The sequence below is a fragment of the Rhopalosiphum padi genome, chromosome 4, assembly GCF_020882245.1.
Source record: "Rhopalosiphum padi isolate XX-2018 chromosome 4, ASM2088224v1, whole genome shotgun sequence".
NCBI lineage: Eukaryota > Metazoa > Arthropoda > Insecta > Hemiptera > Aphididae > Rhopalosiphum > Rhopalosiphum padi.
In genome coordinates, this window is record NC_083600.1 from 53,991,983 (window position 1) to 54,011,829 (window position 19,847).

Here is a 19,847-nt window from a genome sequence, read left to right on the forward strand (position 1 = left end):
GAAATCATACCAACTTCCTAAGTTAAAAAATAACTGAGTAATTGAATAATAGCATCTCAAATATTTGATATTATTCATGCTACGCGTGTAAAATTATTTTTACTAAAAATGACCAAAAATACGCTGTTTTTATAGATAAAATTGATTTAATAGTCTCAGAATGTTAAAACGAATAATTATTAGTAATTTCCCTTTTCCTCAAATATTATCTTGAATTTTTAGCCTCATACTTATTTTTTTTTAAATCAAATCTAATAATCTTTTTACAAGCATAATATTAGATTATGTTTTATGTAATTTGTAATGATACGCCACAAAATCAAAACAAAAATAATAGGAGAACATTAAGGAATTTATAAAAGGTGACCCATCACACTTGGCTTGAAAATGATCAATTAATAACAAATTTTTTACACGTACCATATTAAACAAATAATATCCAACACTCAAAAATACTTCGCGATTTTTTATCTTCTAACCACCTACTACAATTAAAATTCACAAAAAAATATAAAGAAAATTAATTTTTTGGTGTTTAATAACATAATTTAATGAGTTGTTGCTTTTAACAACGTTTTACAACAACGAAACTTAAGTACACTTACTCTTACTCTTAATTATATTGATAAACAAAACAAAAATGATTACTAAAAATGATAATTGTTTAAACTCGGAGGACAAATTTATATTTCCAAAATTGTGCTTGTACACGAATGTTACTATTAATAGAATACATTAAATATTTATACTAACAAAATACATTTTAAAAAACATCAATAAATATATCTCAATGGTAAAGGAAAAATTTGAGTAATCGAATTAGGGTTAAAGGTTTTATGCGCATACATAGAGGTCAAAATAATTTATTTTAATTGCAGCGAAAGAACGCTTAAAATGTATTGACGTTTTAATGAGAGAAATTGACGTTCGTATAGGGATTCTAGCCCACGTTTAAGAGATTTTTTAAGACTTTTATAAGATGTATGTATGTAATATTTATAATTTTTTTTTAAATTTGATTCTTGAAAACAATAAAAAAAAATTTGAAAATTGACTACAGCTGTTCTAGAACATGTTTGAATTAGATAGAATTACATAACATTTCCGGATAAACTTAGTCGAAATGAAACCACCCAAACATCATCACTATTAATTTACGGTCTTCATTATTGTCAATTAATATTATATAGAAAAAAAGTAATATTTTATCGAGACTTTTTTGTGCTTTAGTTTTAGTTTCGTATCAATTAATCCATTTAGCATTTTGAGATAATATAAGTTTTGTTCTAGTCACCATTTCTATAAATCAAGCCTTACGAAAATGCGAATAATGTTATTGTCTATATTTACTAGTTATATTTAAAAAAAAATAACAATTTATCAATGATTAAAAAAAAAAATCAGTAAAATGACAACACTACATACAATGTTCAATATAAATATACTTTGTTGTGTAATGAAATTATACAAATATTTAATTTTGTTGAAAGCTAAATACCAAAAATAATATTAAAATAACTAAAATATTACGATATAAATAACTTTGTAAATTATTTATCAATAGAAATTTAAAGTACGCATTAATGTACTAGTAATAAATTTAATTCATTCAATGTAATTTTATCAGCGTAAATTTTATCATAAAAAATGTATTATATTACAAAATAGTCTTAAAGTTATTAAATACGAACGTAAATTAACTTCTTGTTGTAGAAATATTTAATAATACCGTTAATAATTTGAATTGCGCGGTACAAAGGGTTGCGCTATCATAATTAGTAGAGTGGAAATATTGTTTAAATCATTAAAACCCGAAGGTTGCTTTTACATTGAACTTTTTTTTAATTCTATTTAAAACAACTTTTGAAAAACAAGAACCTATTGTATAACATTTTTAAACTGTTTGACGAATACATAATTTTATCAACATCTATACAAAATTACAAATTCTATTAATATTTCATAGAGATCTAAAAATAATGTGTAGATATTGCTGATACAAATATTTGGTAATAATTTTAACGAGTTCTACGATTAACCATTTTCAAATTAAAACAAAATAATTTTGTCGTACTTAAATATTCCATTTTTTCTGCGATTATTTGAAGACTGGAATTTTTGTACACCATTTTTGTTTTGTGATTATGTCAGTCACTCATGTAAGCTAGATCCAATTTACTACCAGACACCACCCTAATAGTTGATCATTGAAATATTGTTTCAGCTTTAAACGGCAACGAGTGATCATCATGAGTGATGACGCGTAGCTAGGAATTTCAAAGGGGGCGGGGGTGTTATTAAAAATGAATTGACGCATTACAAGTGAATAGATAATGGTTTATGAGAAGAATTTTAATATTATTATTATAAATAAAAAAGAAAAATTTTAATCTATGAGTATACCACGGCTGAGGGGGGGAGGTATTACTACACCTGTAACACCCCCCTGGCTACGCGGCTGATGACAGGTACAAAAAATAAAAATAAAAATACACGTCATTTTAAAACCAATACATTCATTCATCCCGCCACTCGGAGTCTAAAAAGGATTAAAACACTATTACTCAAATACTTTATAAAGATGATAATTATTATTAGCAAAAACACATATTCTGGAATTTATTCAATAATTTTTTAGGTGATTTTTGCGTCAGAAACTGGTCCATCACAGACGTTGCACAGTTAGTCACCATCATGCAAAACAATCTTAATTACGCACCTCACGGCTTTCTTTTGACACGATGAAAGTTTCGTACTACCATGGACAGTAATGGACTGAGGAACTCGGAACGGCATTGCGCGCGGGTATTATTATATTATTCACGGTCAGCTACATATCAATTACAAGCGAGGTAGAGTAAGAGAGAGAGAGAGAGAGAGAGAAAGAGAAGTATACAAAAACTAAAAAAAATGTTCAGTGGGTTTATGGGATTACGGCTATCATGGTATTTTTCACGGAGTGTAAGTGGGAAAGTAAGTTCCGGGTGCTACGCTGCAGAACGTTGGCGAGAGAAGAAGACGTCCGGCGAGACAACTCGACGAACCAGCAGTGGGCTCCAGGACGCCGCTACATTTACAATCCGCGGTTAGTGCGCGCTAAGTGTTAGCAACCGTGTACCTACGGTAAAGATCATCACCGTTGTCGGTTATATATAATCAGCTAAAATTACTATTAACGGTGTTATTTTACTTTTTACTTTGTTTTTTGTGCATTAAAGTCGTTCGAAATTTGGTGAAGTCTAAACGGTTATTTTTCTTTTTTTTTTTTTTCACATTATTACCTGTCCTAGGATAGAACAAACAACAACACGATGGCTAAACGGATTGCTCAAACAGTAAGTAATTTAAAACTGATTAAAATGAATACATAAAAGACCAACTATTAATCGATAAAAATCACGCATTGTTTTAAAATAATAGATTTGACTGATATTAACACCAAATCACTTAAAATGTGTATATTATACATGAGAAATAATCTGTGGATAATACTTATCTCCATTTCAAATAGTATTTGAATAATTGTGTTTATCAATAGAGCAATAGCATTAATAATAACAATTTAATAGTTAAACAATAGAAAAATTATCCATACAAATGGATTAAATAAAGTATCACTCTCTACACATCTATACGCCATAACTATCTAACTACGTAAACTTTAAAATTAATGTAAAATTTCAAAATATGTGTAAAGATAACGATTTTATGGTCTTCCCTCTATTAATATTCAATTATATAGCAATCTCTAATGAAATAAATTTGCATTTATTTAGTTTGTAATGTCGTAAAATGGAAAAACCAAAAATTTTAATGACTGAGTGTTTAAAAAATATATAAAAGTATCCTTTATGGAACATTTTTTTATTGGAAATTTTAAGATAAGTACATATAATTCTAACATTTAATATTACCTTCCTTTATGTTAACACAATTTCCTAAAGAATTTGATACTTTTAGATATGATCCATGAGTCTTTTCATTATTAAAACAATCCTCCTAAATATCAATATTAATATAATGCGTCAACATAAACTTTTAACTTTCATACACAATGAAGACTTAACTAACATATTCAGTGTTAAAAAAACAAATACTTTATCAAATGTGTTTTAGAAGGATAAATAAAAACTAATAAAAAGTTGCAAAAAACAAAATAGATTTACTACATAATCATGTTTAATTAAATTTTTAAAAATTGTATAAAAATTAAATGTACTTTTTTTAAATATAATTAACCTTTAATAAATGTTCTAACTCATTTAAACTCAAACTTAAAAAATGAGTAGGTATAGGATTAACCTAGGCTGTTAGTATATATTTTGCCTAATTTATTGGCATATAATAAAGAAAAAAATACTTAAGTCATCAAAAAAACTTACAAAGAAAATAGATAGAACTAACTAATGGTTAATATTTTTGTATATTTCGTGAAGAAAAATAATTAAATATTAATGCATAAAAAAAAAGAACAAAATCGTTCATAAAATGTCTATGAGTACATTGACACTCACATCAGGAAGTAAAGATTATATATTTATTTATTAATTTTCTTCTGTGAAAAATTATTAAAACACTATTGGTAATTGATACTCGAGCCGAGCCCATAAGCGCAATTCGGAAGGAATCTAAAACCCAAATTCAACAAACCACATTTCACTCTTTTATTATAAAAGAATATATGTCAATAACATAAGTTTAATCCCACAAACTGTACTTATAATTAAAATGAATACATATTCAAAATAAGATACAAACAATTTAGTTAAAATATTTTTCTTCAATTAAATAATTTTAATTTTTGGTATAAAAAAAAATATTAGTCAAACATCTAAATAGTTTTTCTTAAAATTTTTAATTTTTAATTGAATGTAAAATTAATTTTAATGTTGATTGCCAACTAATTTAAAATAGATACTTGCATCATATTTAAAAAAAATTTAAATAGATTTTTCAAAGTATAATTTAGGGTTTTTCTGAAAATGTTGATTGGTTCATTCATTTAGTTTAGATTATAATAATTATAATCATTATCTATAATGTAATAAATATAAATATTATTAAAATAACAATAATTTAACAAGATATGTTTAAACAGTCTATTTCTCTCATACTTAAGTTAGAGGTATCTATTCATTTTATATTTAACTTTAGATTGAATAAATTAATAATACTTAGGTTTATATAGATTAATATAACAAATCATATGTGAAATGGGCAATTATTTTATTCTAAATATAATATCATTTATCTTAAAAAATGTAATTTATTTTGATCAAATAATTAATAAACAGTATCTATACAAGAACCATTTTTCACTATAATTTATAGCTGAAAATGAAAGAACAAATAAGTAAAACACGTAATAACCATATTAAGAAGCAACCGTTAAAATAGAAATTAATTTTAAAAATCCATATAAATAAAAGCACATAAATCACACGAAGGTAAGACATTCATTTTCACTTTTCTTAGATGACAAAAGAGAAGACCCCTCCCCTTCCTAATTTTACGTGTGAATTTAATATCTTATATACTTTCACGGTTTTCCGCGAAGATTTCATTAATGATCATTTATTAATACATTATTATTTATTAATATTTTTAGCGTTTGATTTTAAAATAATCTAATTCCATAAAATAAATATTATAATTAATTATATTTCATATAATTTCATTATTAGTGGAATACTAACTAATTATTAATGCACGAGGTACTCTTTAAAATGTTTTTATTTTTTTAAACATAATGTTCATATAAGCCATATACTAATATAATATATTATAATAATATATGTTAATATGAATATTTAATTAATTAATTAATAAAAATAGTGCCAGTGTTGATAGATTTGTAATAATCAATTGGTTACAAATAAAAAATATTATGTACATCAGATTATCAATTTAATTTGTTGTTGTTATTTTATCTAGGATTTTAGAGCCAATGTTGGATATTTTAAAATCAATATTTGTGTCTATAATGTATACAAACTTACATATTAATAACAAAGAAAAACTGTTTAAGTTTTTCTTAATTACTATTGAATAAGCAATAATAGATCCATATATATAATACTACAACAACTTGTATACCATTTTTTATAATAAATTACATATCGTACTATTTACTTGTACTGAAACATATTATTAAATATGATATATAAAGAATTATAAAATTTTTATAAACAAAGCTGTATAGCAGGTAACATATAACAATATTAAATGAATAATAAGCAATAACGGTACAATACTTTTAAAAACATTCGTCACGGTTATATATTTATACTATAGGCCATATAGGGCTTCTTCGCCTTCTGATCGCTACACCATAGACTTTTCCAATAATCCCCATAATGTGATATTTTATCTATAATGCTTCATATATTTCAATACTCATATCATGTCATAACAATAATTTATTTATTTTTAATTATTTTTATTTTTCGTTTGTCATATATTACTACAAAACATTTAAAATAATTTTTAGTTGTTTTTTTTTATTTATTATTAATATATTATATTATAAACAATTTCAAGAAAAAAATGTAAAAAAAAAGTCCGGAACATTTACAAATTGTAAGCTTTGCACTATTTACTCACTTTTTTCAAAATGCCACAAGCTTACATCAGATAACGTCTATTCGCCATGAGTTTAAAATTTAAAATAAATCATTTCATATGCAGTTAAATTCTATGTTATACCTAAATAGTTTATACGATAAATATAAATATATATAACCTAACCTATGATATAATCTAGATTTGCAATCTATATGCTTATAAAAACGTGTTCAAATATTAAGAGAGAATAAAAATAATTGAACATTTACGGCGGTCGAGTAACTTTATAGGTACTAAAAATAAAAAATATATACCTTTATACTAAAATAAAATACTCAATAGTCAGTTAAAAACAGAAACTTTTTACAACTCATCTAAAAAATAAGAACCTACTGTCAAATATTATTTGATAAAAATAAAATGTAAAGGATTAATATTTAAAGGGGAGAGGAAAAAAATTTAAAAAATTAAATAATATATAACAATTACAATCGGCTTCTCAATCCACGAGTCTCTCCTGTATAAGTCACTACGAACGTAAACAATTTTAATGAAAAATATTAAGACATTTATAAAATAACTTCTTAAAAATACCATTTAAATCTAATCTTTAATCTATTTAAAATGGGTTGCCATTCAAATTTTTCTAAGCAAACTGTTTATATGAAAAATTAATTTCATATTTATGCACATGTACATAGCTTATAATTTAAAACAAATTAATTTTATTTAGTTATTTTTTTATCATGAAAATAAAACAATTTAAAATTTTTATATTCTGATAAAATAAATACAATTTTAAGTATTAGTAAAAGTTTTGTAATAATATTAAAAACGTATACTAAGTATATTTTAAGTTAAAATTTTATAATATTGACATTTAAAATAATTGTACGTTCCCCAAATTAAAATATTAGTGAAAAAAATATTTTTTAAATTATACAAGCATAATCGCTATTATATATATTACACTAACCCAGACGATTTGCTTTTATAAATTAATAATAGGTATATAAAAACATAATTTAATTTATATTGATCCAATGTTGGTAATAAGTAAATTAGTAGATACTATACTCACTAAATTTACACATTTTAAACAGAATAAGGACTCGAAGTTATTAAATAAGCAAGTACGAAAACATAATATAATATAGATACGTGGCCAATATTAATGTAGCCGGATAAAATATTTATAAAGTAATTAGTACGTCCAATAATTTAAATCACATTTTATACTACTTATTATATTTTAACTTTCTTATATACACTACACGATCAGTGATTACTGTATTAAAAAGTTATAACTCCAAAATGTTTTATTCAGCCGAATATAATAGAATAGTCGTCCATCAACACTATTTTAATACTGTTCTATAAAAATGAATAACAATGATTTCCAGTGAAAGTATAATTCTATTTTTCACATATGTCAATTAATATCGTTTGTATAGTATTTGAAATGTAATTTATTTGTCTTTTCAAAGATAACCTGTCTTACTTAACTCGGTATACGTATTGAAATTTGAAATAACATAATAAAGTGAAAACAATAGTACCAACAAGCATTATAAATATAATTATAAATTTTCAATTAGATGATAATCAAAAAAATTATACTGTCATTTAAATACAAAAAATCCTCAAACTGTTTCGTTTTATTAACGAATTTTTAAATCTGCTTTGTGATGTAAAGTGTATAGTTATATCACAGTTAGTGTTTCAATCATAGGTTTCAACTGTTTTAAGTAACTTGACTGTCAATGTGTCGTCGGTTTAAAACTTTTAATAACTGAATTTATTTTATATTATATTTATTAATTAGTTTACCTATATAATGTAACACTAAAATCACAATATAAACGAATGAATTAAATAATTTACATTTTACTCAATGATACCGATGCAACTTATTTGAATTTTTTTATTTTTATTACTTATAATAGAACATAATTTTTAATAGTTTCTAAATTAAAAAAAAATGTAATTCAATCTCATCAATGGGGTTACTATTCTTAATCATATTAGAAAGAAAAAACAAGGGGTCATAAACATAGGTCGAAGAATCGGTGCCAGTAGATGAAGGTCAACACATCAACTAGAACCAGTGGTCAGAAATGTTGTCCTGAACATCCGGTATATCTACCTATATTTGTATGTTGTAATATTCATAACGATGCCCCGATGGCCCGATCTCATTATTCTACTTTCATATGGGCACGAGGTTAACAAATTATAAAAAATAAATATATAGATATAGATGTATTATTTCAATTACAATGGGTTTCCGCTTTACGTGTGATCACCGCTATATAAGACATTATATCCGTCTTATTGGAATCTCTTTCGTAAAACCAGATAAGTCTTGTCTCGTGTACTGTGCAAGTACCGTAAGTAATCGTTGTACAGAACAAAGCCATAATGAAATCTAAACACCTCTCAATAAACAAATGTCATCTTATTGAGGAGTACCTATATGAACTGTTATACGTATAGAGTGAGATTTTATGCAAGTTTTAACTGTACAAAACTGCTGTAAGATATACTAGAATGCAAAAAAATGATGTGTCTAAGTCAAATACATAAACAATTTATGAACTTAATCAGTCATCAGAGCGGCATGACTTTTCGTAATATTTTCGATTTCTAAAGTGCCTACCAAAACCAAATACTTAAACGGTTGATACTATTATATGACAATACTATGTTACGTAAATTAATGTGGTGGGTACCTGGCTTTTGGTCTCACAATCCGTTCTTCAGAAAAATCAAATCAAATATTTATTTATTTATGTTCCTTGAACATCTATATTATAATATTATGCGCGCCTTCATAAAAAAAAACTATTAATCTCAATAAACACAAATAACAGGATACGGAGACCAGATGTTGAACACTAATTTCGCTTTGGTACGGGATTGTGGAATATTATTATTATATTATTTACATTCAATTAATATTCGAAAGCAATAATAAATTGTCACATTAAAAATAAAAACGAATGTGAGCGGAGTTCGGTTTGCTTTTAATACTTGTATAATGTATGTAAGGCATTTAAAAAAAATGTATTTTTATTTAATTTTATTACAATACAGCCAAGGCTCAAAATCATATTTGTGATAAAATAATAAAATTTAATAATATTTAAAATAATATCTTAAATTTTTATAAATAACAATAAAATAACCAGTTGATAAATAGTTTATTGATGGGTAATTAAAGATGGTGATTCATTAGCAAGACGCATAAGACGATATCACGAAATTCAGATTTATAAACAATTATCGCAGTTTTCGCATCAAGTTTTTTATTCTAAACATACAAAGAAACTATTAGATAAATCTGGAACTTAAAATTTTCAAAAAACTAAAGATATACAATTTAAGATTAATACAAATGTTTCATGAAACCACTGGATATTTTTTTATCACAATGTATAAAATATAATATTGTACGTGGAAAATATAAAACATTAAAAAAATAATTTTAAAACCAATATTAAATCTCTATTATATCACTACGTCTTAGTATAAATAAATGGTTTTTGAATTCAATTTGAATCTATCTTATTTTACATTGTATTAACAAAGTATAAAATAAATTGAAACAAGATTACTAATTTCATATTTTATCTTTAACCGTGTATTCAATTTTCAGTTCTATTCATTTCTAAAATGTTTACTTATCTTTAATTCGATACATATTTTTAAATCTTCCTGAGCTCCTTGGTTTATACGAAATTGCCAAATACACAATAACACTGGAATAACCCTAATAAATGTCTGGATTAAAACCAAGCTCAAAAACTTTCTCGCCAAGCTGAAAGACTCGGACGGAGCTTGTCATTACCAACTAGGAAGGAAAACCAAAAATAGGCGACTACGACCCCGAATGCCCTAAGACATCCTCCAAACGGACACTGAAGAGCCCTCATCGAAAGATGAAAATAATCAACACTAATAATATCAAACTTAAAACTTAAAACTACGAATTAAACTAACCTTTTATCACTAATATAAATTTAAAAACTAAATTGTAATTGTAATTTACTGTACTGGTAATAGCACCCATTATGCTGAAACATTTTAATAATAATAAACGAAAACAAAAATCTTCCTGTTGATAAATCAATATAGTAATCACTACTCTAAGCTAGAGCCATTTATATTTTATTACCTACAATTCTTACAATCTTAAATTCTTAAATAGTACTTATATAGGGACTTGGTAAACTACGACAAAACCGATAAGATACATTATACAAACTGCTACAATTTATTTTATATATTATATATATAATATATTTAGAGATACTATGTACATAACCGTCAACCGATACGATAACACATATACGTTAATCATTTAATTATACATATATATATAATATGATATAGCTATAGATTATGTACCAGCAATGGTTTTTCTTGTAGAATAATATTTTCGTTATTTAAAACCAATTTATTGGCTCTGGCGCTCTGCATGTTTTCTTTGCGAAAATCAATGTTGAATAATCGCTTATTTTAAAATTATATTTAAATTTAAATTTAAAATTGTTTAGCTCCAATAATTGTTTGCCATTTTGACTAAACATTTTTGTAACTTCCATTTTAAATACAATATTACACAATACAGCACGTACTAACCTAATAACTTATGATAATCTTGTACTTGTGAAGGAGCCGATATTTAGTATATTGCATGAAAACTTAAAAATAAATTTGGATTTTCCTTACAAATTTGTCTCCAACATAACATATTAATTAAATTATATATGTACATAATAACACATAGGTATATAATATATTATATACCTATCTCTCTTTATTTTATATATATAAAGTAAACTGTCGCAGTTTATATACAATCCTTATAATATAAGCTATATATTATTAAATAAATTATTATTTCGATAATAATTACCCACGTCGATTAATAAAATATCTTTATAAATTTATAAACACGTATATTATGTTTATATTAGGTACTAAAATTCATTCAATTTCATATACACTTACAACAAAAATTACTGAGTTCAGAAAATGTTAAAAATACGTATCTATATGTAACATTCATATAAAAATTATTTACTTATTTACCTATGTAATTACCTACCAATAGTGACGTATGAAAACTTCTTTAAAATTATTATTCATAAGATTTTAAAATTTTAGAAATTTCTTGTACATTCTTCTATCAGTTAAATGGTTTAGCAGTATCTCATAAGTTATACATAATAAACATAATTTTAATTATATTTCGGATCCATTAAATTTAAATTTAAAAAATAATTAAACAGCAAATTCTCTATACATTTATATTTTCTATATGTTTGCTCGTACGTATACACACAATACACTATGTATACACTATTATATTATAGTATGTTATTCGTGCACACAATGTGTTTATATAAATTAACAGAATTACAAACGAATACCGATAATTAATATACTAAAAACTAAAAAGTGTAGTATAAAAAAATTGATGGGCCAACCAAGACTAGTATTATAAAATGTAAATGCAATAATAACTTATCGAATTTGAAAATTTATATTTAATATACACTCAAGAGGTTAGGTTAATAAAAATTTATTTATTTAATAATTAAGGTATTTTAATATACTAAACTAAAAATTATATAATAAAAAATTTAAAACTAAAATGTCTTATAGTTTCCAAAATTGTAAAATAATTTAAAATTTAATGAGGAACATTATTATTTGGATTTTCATGACAGAAATTACTACTCAGCAACACCCCGCTTTTTTGACATAACAATACTTTTAACCACAGACTTTCCAACTGCATTAATTTTCAATTAAATAAGTATCCATTTGTTTTTGTTACAGATATTATTACTGACTACTTTAATAAGTTTCTATAACATAGTAGAAGCTGAAGATAAGTCTCTTATTAGAATACGAAGAGAACCCCCTTCGAAGTATGGACCACCAAAGCCATCAAGACCCAGGCCTAATTATGGACCACCAAAATCTAATGGTTGGTCCAAACCAGTTTATGGTCCACCACCAAAACCTAAATATGGACCTCCTCCAAAGCCAAAATACGGTCCACCAAAACCAAATTATGGACCTCCAAAACCAAATTATGGTCCTCCAAAACCCGTATACGGACCACCGCCAAAAACAAAATATGGACCTCCTAAACCAGTATATGGTCCTCCATCAAAACCATCTCAATCTTACGGACCACCAAACCAAGGTTATGGGCCACCATCTGGAGGAGGATTTAAGCCTTCCACTTCATATGGAGCACCACCATCATCTTCATATGGAGCACCACCATCGTCTTCATATGGAGCTCCGCCATCATCTTCATATGGAGCGCCTCCATCATCATCGTATGGAGCTCCGCCGTCATCTTCATATGGAGCACCACCATCATCATCATACGGGGCACCACCATCATCTTCTTATGGAGCACCTTCACAAAGTCAATCGCCTTCATATGGATCATCTTCTTTGAAAACTTTCCCTTCTTTAACATATGATGCTCCATTGCTATCTACTTCATATGGTGCACCATCTCCACCATCGTCATCATATGGTGCACCCCCACAACCATCGTCATCATATGGTGCACCATCACAACCATCCTCTTCATATGGCGCACCATCACAACCATCGTCGTCATACGGCGCACCGTCACGACCATCGCCGTCATACGGTGCACCATCACAACCCTCGTCGTCTTACGGCGCACCACCACAACCATCGTCATCATACGGCGCACCCTCACAACCATCGTCATCATATGGTGCACCATCACAACCATCCTCTTCATATGGCGCACCATCACAACCATCGTCATCATACGGCGCACCGTCACGACCATCACCGTCATACGGTGCACCATCACAACCATCATCATCCTATGGTGCACCATCACAACCCTCGTCGTCTTACGGTGCCCCATCACAACCCTCGTCGTCCTACGGTGCCCCATCACAACCCTCGTCGTCATACGGCGCACCATCACAACCCTCGTCGTCCTACGGCGCTCCATCACAACCCTCGTCGTCATACGGCGCCCCATCACAACCCTCGTCGTCATACGGCGCACCATCACAACCCTCGTCGTCCTACGGCGCTCCATCACAACCCTCGTCGTCATACGGCGCCCCATCACAACCCTCGTCGTCATACGGCGCACCATCACAACCATCATCGTCCTATGGTGCCCCATCACAACCATCATCTTCCTATGGCGCACCATCACAACCATCATCGTCCTACGGCGCACCATCACAACCATCGTCATCATACGGTGCACCGTCATCACCATCGTCTTCTTATGGAGCACCATCACCACCAGCCACATCTTATGGAGTACCGACAAATAACTATAATGCTCCATCTTCTCATTCAATTTCAATAACTCCTTCCGTTTCACTTCCTGTCCCATCAACTGCATACGGAGCACCTTCTAATGGACCTTCATCGTCATACGGTGTGCCATCAAATATACCATCGTCGTCTTATGGAACCCCGACATCAGGATCATTTAGTTCGTTCGGTTCTTCTTCTCATAGTAACAACTTAGATTCATTTAATATAGGAAATTTATTTAGTTCTCGCACTCAATTTAGTGCACCAATTCCTTCAATTACCTATGGTTCACCTAAAGGCAATGGAGATATTCAAGGCTCTTATAGCAGTATATCAAACTCAGTTTCATATCCAGATAATTCTCAATTAACAACGATTAACTCATATGGAGAACCAACTAATAAAAAAGATTCAAGCGAATCGTCAGAAGACTCATTTCATGTAGTTAGCTCACAATACAACACCCAGAGTCCAAACATACCAACAACGCCGCCATCAAACATATTACAAAGGCGTCATAAAGAATCTTTAGAAAGTACTGATAGCGTGCCGTCTTCAAATTTAGATGAAAAATTGAAGGGGAAAAAAGTAGTTGTAAACGACAAACTAAATGCGTATTTAAAATACATAGCTAAAAGTACACAAAAACCAGATATAGGTTTTCAAGCACCTACAAAGACTTTTAGTTTTAACTACGAAGAATCACCTTCTCAAGTTAACGATAGCCTTGCTTCACTAAGTGATAATTCTCCAATTAATCATAGAAATAATGAATACAAATCTGAACAAAATCCAAGTGCTCATACTTATTCAGACAATCAATGGAAAATCACTGAAAGTCTATAATGATAAATTTTCAGAACTTTATTATATACTTTTATGTTAACGTGTTTAACTATTGTAAAATATGCAATATAATTTTGCAAAACTCTCAAGTTTTACTACTTGGAAAAATATTGTGGTATAAATATTATAAAAAACCCTATTTTTTGCCAATATTTAATGGTAAGTCAATTAAATTATAAAATAATGAATATTAAGATTTAGATGTATAAATATATACCATATTTAAATATATAAATATTTTACCTATGTACTTTTTTTTATTTTTTTAAACTAAAGGTGAAATAAGTTTATAATTTCATACATTATAATGTAATCATCACCATAAATATAAAGAGCACCAGTGTAATATAAAAGAGAAATAGTGATAAAAACACACTTTTTATATTTAAATTTAAAAATGTGTGGTTTTTTTACTTTGTATTTAGTATATAAGTGTATAATTTAATTTAAATTATATTATAATAAATAAAATATAAAAAACATTATCTATTATATTGTTATTACCAAATATTAAAATTTTAGAAACAAGATAAATCATATTCTTCACAACCTAATCAAAATGATTAAAAATATTTTTAAACATAATACATCACAACCACCACAAAATTCAAAAATGAACAAATATGCTTATACTATGTATTATAATATAAACATATATGTACCATATACAAATGTATGCAATACACTATCGAAAATTAGTTCTTTAACATTCTATCATAATATTAATATATAACTCAACTTACTAGTTATATTATTACTTGTGATTTAACTCAGTATAACTAATTTTATAATTAAAAAAAAAATTGAATAGTAAAAGTATATAATCTTACCTTAGTTTCTATAAAAACTGTCCATTCTTCAGTAGAACAGTATGGTAAAAATCTGTCATAAAAATTTCCACTGTATAAGACTTCTGTTAAATTTGGGAGCTCGGAGTTAGAAATATTTAATGGTTCAGACAATTTAGTAATGAGAGTTTTTACTAATGGTAAAATAAAAGAATAGCGTTCCATATTGTCATCTAAAACATTAAAAGTTAATTTCAACGTTATTAACTATTTATTAATTTGAAGTTGTATACTCAACTTACCTTTAAGTGCTTTTTGTAAAATACTATTTGCTGAGCGTAATAAGTAGCATTCAACTTCTATAACACTTTTATTACTTGTTTGTAATATAGTATGCAACTTAACTGTTGCCATAGCACAAATTTCCATATTAGGACTTGATGAGCAGCTTAACAAAAGTCCTTTGAGTAAAAATAATAAAATTACAATAAAAAAATGCAGTTTAATATATAAAAGTAAGTAAAACTCAAATATGTTATCATGCCATATTCTTGTAAACAAAATAAATGTAAGTACTTTAAATTCAAATTAATAAATAACTCTGTAGTTATTGGTATATGGTAGAAATTCTTACCATATGTTTTCATAGCAATATCTTTGTTGTATTGTTCTTGATTATCTCCAAATATGGCTAATTGTTCAATTAATTTTATACAACCATCAAGTAATTTTACTGAACACTTTTTGTCAAAGTTTGGACTTGGATCTAATACAACTAAATCATACACCAAACCTATCAACTGACCAATATTTTCCATCTTAGCATGATCATCAACAGTAGATCCAGAGTCATGAAGGTCACTTAATACTGCTTCAACAGCTTTTTCTAGAATATGTAGCTTCAGTTCTAAATGTGAACAATATAACATATTGTTTAAACTTAGCATATTTATGCATGCCATAACTTGACCACGTTCCTAAAAATGTTAAAACATTTCAATATTATTTTCATATTATTCTTACATATAAATTAAGGTAATCTAAAATTACCTTCCAACAATTTTTGCTATGAATATTGACTCCTCGCCACATGACAACAAAAAGAATATTTTCTACCAATGAACATAGATCATTTTCTTTATTCTCTGTTTTACTACTAGCAAGTTCTTGCCAGGGACTATTAAACATAAAATATGATACATATTTACTAAAAGTTTTGATTCATAGTTTTAAGTTGTATTTTTTTCTAGATAAATATTCCAATCTCTATGTATAATGTTATGAATATTATAATACTATTTTAGTATATTTATTTCATTATATAATATTAGTATGATATCAGTACTTATAATTCATATAAGTGGTTTTAAATTTGTAATGAATATTTTTAAAAAAAAATGGTTATACTACACCATAATATGATCATATGATAAAATGACATAATCTAAAATGTGACATAAAAAGTATAATAAGAAACTAATATTTAATTTCAAATTAATTTTATTAAAAATTAGAATATGCTGTTTGAGATATGTATTTAATTTACCATACTCAAGTACTTTATTCAGCTTCAGCAATTGTGGATTTTTATTCTATAGTTAAAAATGAATGTTTATATTTAAAATTAACAAAATAAAATTTTACCAGCATTATGTCTATATAACTAAAGATAAAAATATATTGCTATAAAAAGTTTTATCATATCTAATATTTTGTACCTACTAAACAAAATGTAGATAAATAAACTAATTAATATACAATAATGACCTAAATTTATTAGATTTTATTAAACTTAAAATTAGGAAAATAAAATGTTTACTTGATAGTATCAAAATCATTGTGATCATTGCTTCCAACATCTTCACAAACTGTTGATGCATTATCAGACATAACAATTCCAGAACTTATTGAACGATTATCTGGTGCAATAGAAGATTTTATTGATGATATATCTTCAAGACTGCTAGATATAGATCTAAAAAATAATCTACTTAATAAATACAAACTTATATATATACAGCTACACAAAATAAGAAATTTTACAGTATAATATATTTTTCTATAAAAATATTTTTATTTTGCCGTGAATAGGGCCATAACCAGAAATTTTTTTTTTTTTGGGGGGGGGGGGCAAATTGAACCCTAAACAACCCTAAGTATGGTCTTGGCAATGGAGTGTTCTTTAACTAGATAAAATATATATTATTTAAATAAGTTTCAATTTAAAATGTATTAAATTATAATAAATTCAATTTTATTTTATACAGAAAAAAATTTATTTCATTCGAATTTATGTATTACATATTCCAAATTAAATATAAATTAAATATTATAATTTATGTTAAATTAATTTTTAAAAATGTAATTATTTATACTCCTTATTTATGTCTTTTTATATTCATTATTGATAAATAAACATTAGATATCTAAATTATATATTTTTAAATACAAACCTATTACTCATACTGTAAGAATCTATATCAAGACCCAACTCAACTAATAATTGTTTTGTCATTAATTGAGCTTTATCTTCATCAATGGTATTTCTATCCGAATGAGGTGAATACATTGCATACTTTTTTATTCGTTCTTTTGCGCTTTCTCCGATTTCCTTAACAATTGACATATGTTATAAATTATAATTATTACACAATATAAACAAAAAATTTCAATTATTTTACTTGAATTTCAGTGGTTTTTTGTTTAAACATTGAGTATGCTGATGTAACAGCAAATGATAAATTACTAGTAGCTGAATGAATATTACCACTAACACTGTTCATGGCATGTGCTAGATTATCAGATGCAATTTGAATATTGTCACTAACAACCAAACCAACAGTATTCACAGCAGAACTTAGATTTTCTGAAGCATACTGAAGATTGTCAACAACAACTGCTGATACAGATCCAGCAACACCTAAAAAAATATAAATAATATAGATTTTAATACCGTTTGTTCAGTACTTACTGATTTGAGAAATACTCAATTTATCAGTTAAATTACTTTATATACTGAATGAAGAGATTTTTTAAATGATCTAAATATATATAAAAGTTTTAACTCCCCAGATATATGCATGGTCATTAATTTTTAATAAAAATATCAAATGTTAAACAATTTTTTCTGATACTACAACATCAATAATTTAAATTATTAATATTTAATAATTTTAATATTATAATAAAATAAATAATATTATATAATACATTTTTTGACATAAAAAAAGGAGGAGAAAAAAGTAGGTAATTATTCTGCTGTACAAAAGATATCAAGTGTACATTGTCATTAAGTAAGTAACCTTAATGGTTATTACAAACTATAAATTAATATCTGTATAATTTGCCATAATAAATAATTTATTTAAAATAACAATAACTACCTTTGATTTCATTTTCAATAAAATTAGCAGCATCTGTAAAATTTTTTACTGCTGATATGGAACTTTCGCAAATTGCATTATCAGAAAACTCTTCTTTAAATTCAAACATAGAATTCCATCTTTTTAAAGACAAATGCTTGGTTTTTAAAATATTGGGATATGAACTCCATCTTGTTAGTTTCTTGTAAACTTTTGTAACATCGTTTTCTTCAAAACTCATTAGATCTTTGTTGTGTGATGTTTTCCCTTCAGCTAAACGGTGTACTAAAAGCCGCGTTACACAATCTTGCCAACCGGATTGTTTAGCAAATGCTTTAGCTGCATTTGGATTCATGTAAATCATTGCTAATAACTTTCGAGCTACTTCTAGTTTTATTTCAATATCTTCATAAGCTAGACGGTGAAGAATTGATAAAATTGCTGGATAAGTACATATTGAATCTAAAAAATTAGAAAATTACATAACAATTGAATCATGTATTAATCACCACTAAATTAGATGTAAGAATATAAGAATATACCTGTTAATACAACTTGATCAAACATCATTAAAGTGACTTCCATTGATAAATTCTGAAAATCTGGTAGCAATGATATAAGGCCAGGATATAACCCATAACCAGAGTTTTGTAATCGTAAATTACACTTCTGCCTTTCATATACATACTTTGTTTTAAGTATTATTGTCAAAAGCTAAAATCAAAAACATAAATAATTTTTTTGTTTTAACACTAATTTATACAAAATGAAAAATACCTTTAAAACTCTATATTTTGCTAACATACTAATAGACTTTTCAATTAAAATGCAGTACAAAATTTCAGCAGTTTGAGGTTCATACATTAATAAAAATAATTGATCTTTACATGATTCATTTTCTAATTGTTTTATCAATATATCTAATAGTTCTATTACC

General features: G+C 26.6%; 2 protein-coding genes across 3 annotated transcripts in view; one reads left to right on the top strand and one right to left on the bottom strand.

The window, feature by feature from the left end:
- Positions 1-19,847, bottom strand: part of LOC132930331 (neurobeachin-like protein 1) — a 107,731-nt gene that overhangs the window by 79,580 nt on the left and 8,304 nt on the right. For both annotated transcript variants that reach the window (XM_060996160.1, XM_060996159.1), the window contains 10 exons: positions 19,688-19,846; positions 19,453-19,624; positions 18,932-19,372; positions 18,230-18,468; positions 18,002-18,159; positions 17,368-17,523; positions 16,599-16,725; positions 16,183-16,525; positions 15,851-16,009; positions 15,591-15,781 (listed from right to left, as the gene is read on the bottom strand). In XM_060996160.1, coding sequence (XP_060852143.1) covers positions 15,591-15,781; positions 15,851-16,009; positions 16,183-16,525; positions 16,599-16,725; positions 17,368-17,523; positions 18,002-18,159; positions 18,230-18,468; positions 18,932-19,372; positions 19,453-19,624; positions 19,688-19,846 — 2,145 coding nt within the window. The remainder of the gene's footprint in view (positions 1-15,590; positions 15,782-15,850; positions 16,010-16,182; positions 16,526-16,598; positions 16,726-17,367; positions 17,524-18,001; positions 18,160-18,229; positions 18,469-18,931; positions 19,373-19,452; positions 19,625-19,687; position 19,847) is intronic.
- Positions 2,986-15,006, top strand: LOC132930332 (sialidase-like). The gene is made up of 2 exons (XM_060996162.1): positions 2,986-3,335; positions 12,415-15,006. Exons 1-2 carry the CDS (start codon positions 3,312-3,314, stop codon positions 14,758-14,760), a joined length of 2,370 nt encoding a protein of 789 aa, XP_060852145.1. The 5' UTR covers positions 2,986-3,311; the 3' UTR covers positions 14,761-15,006.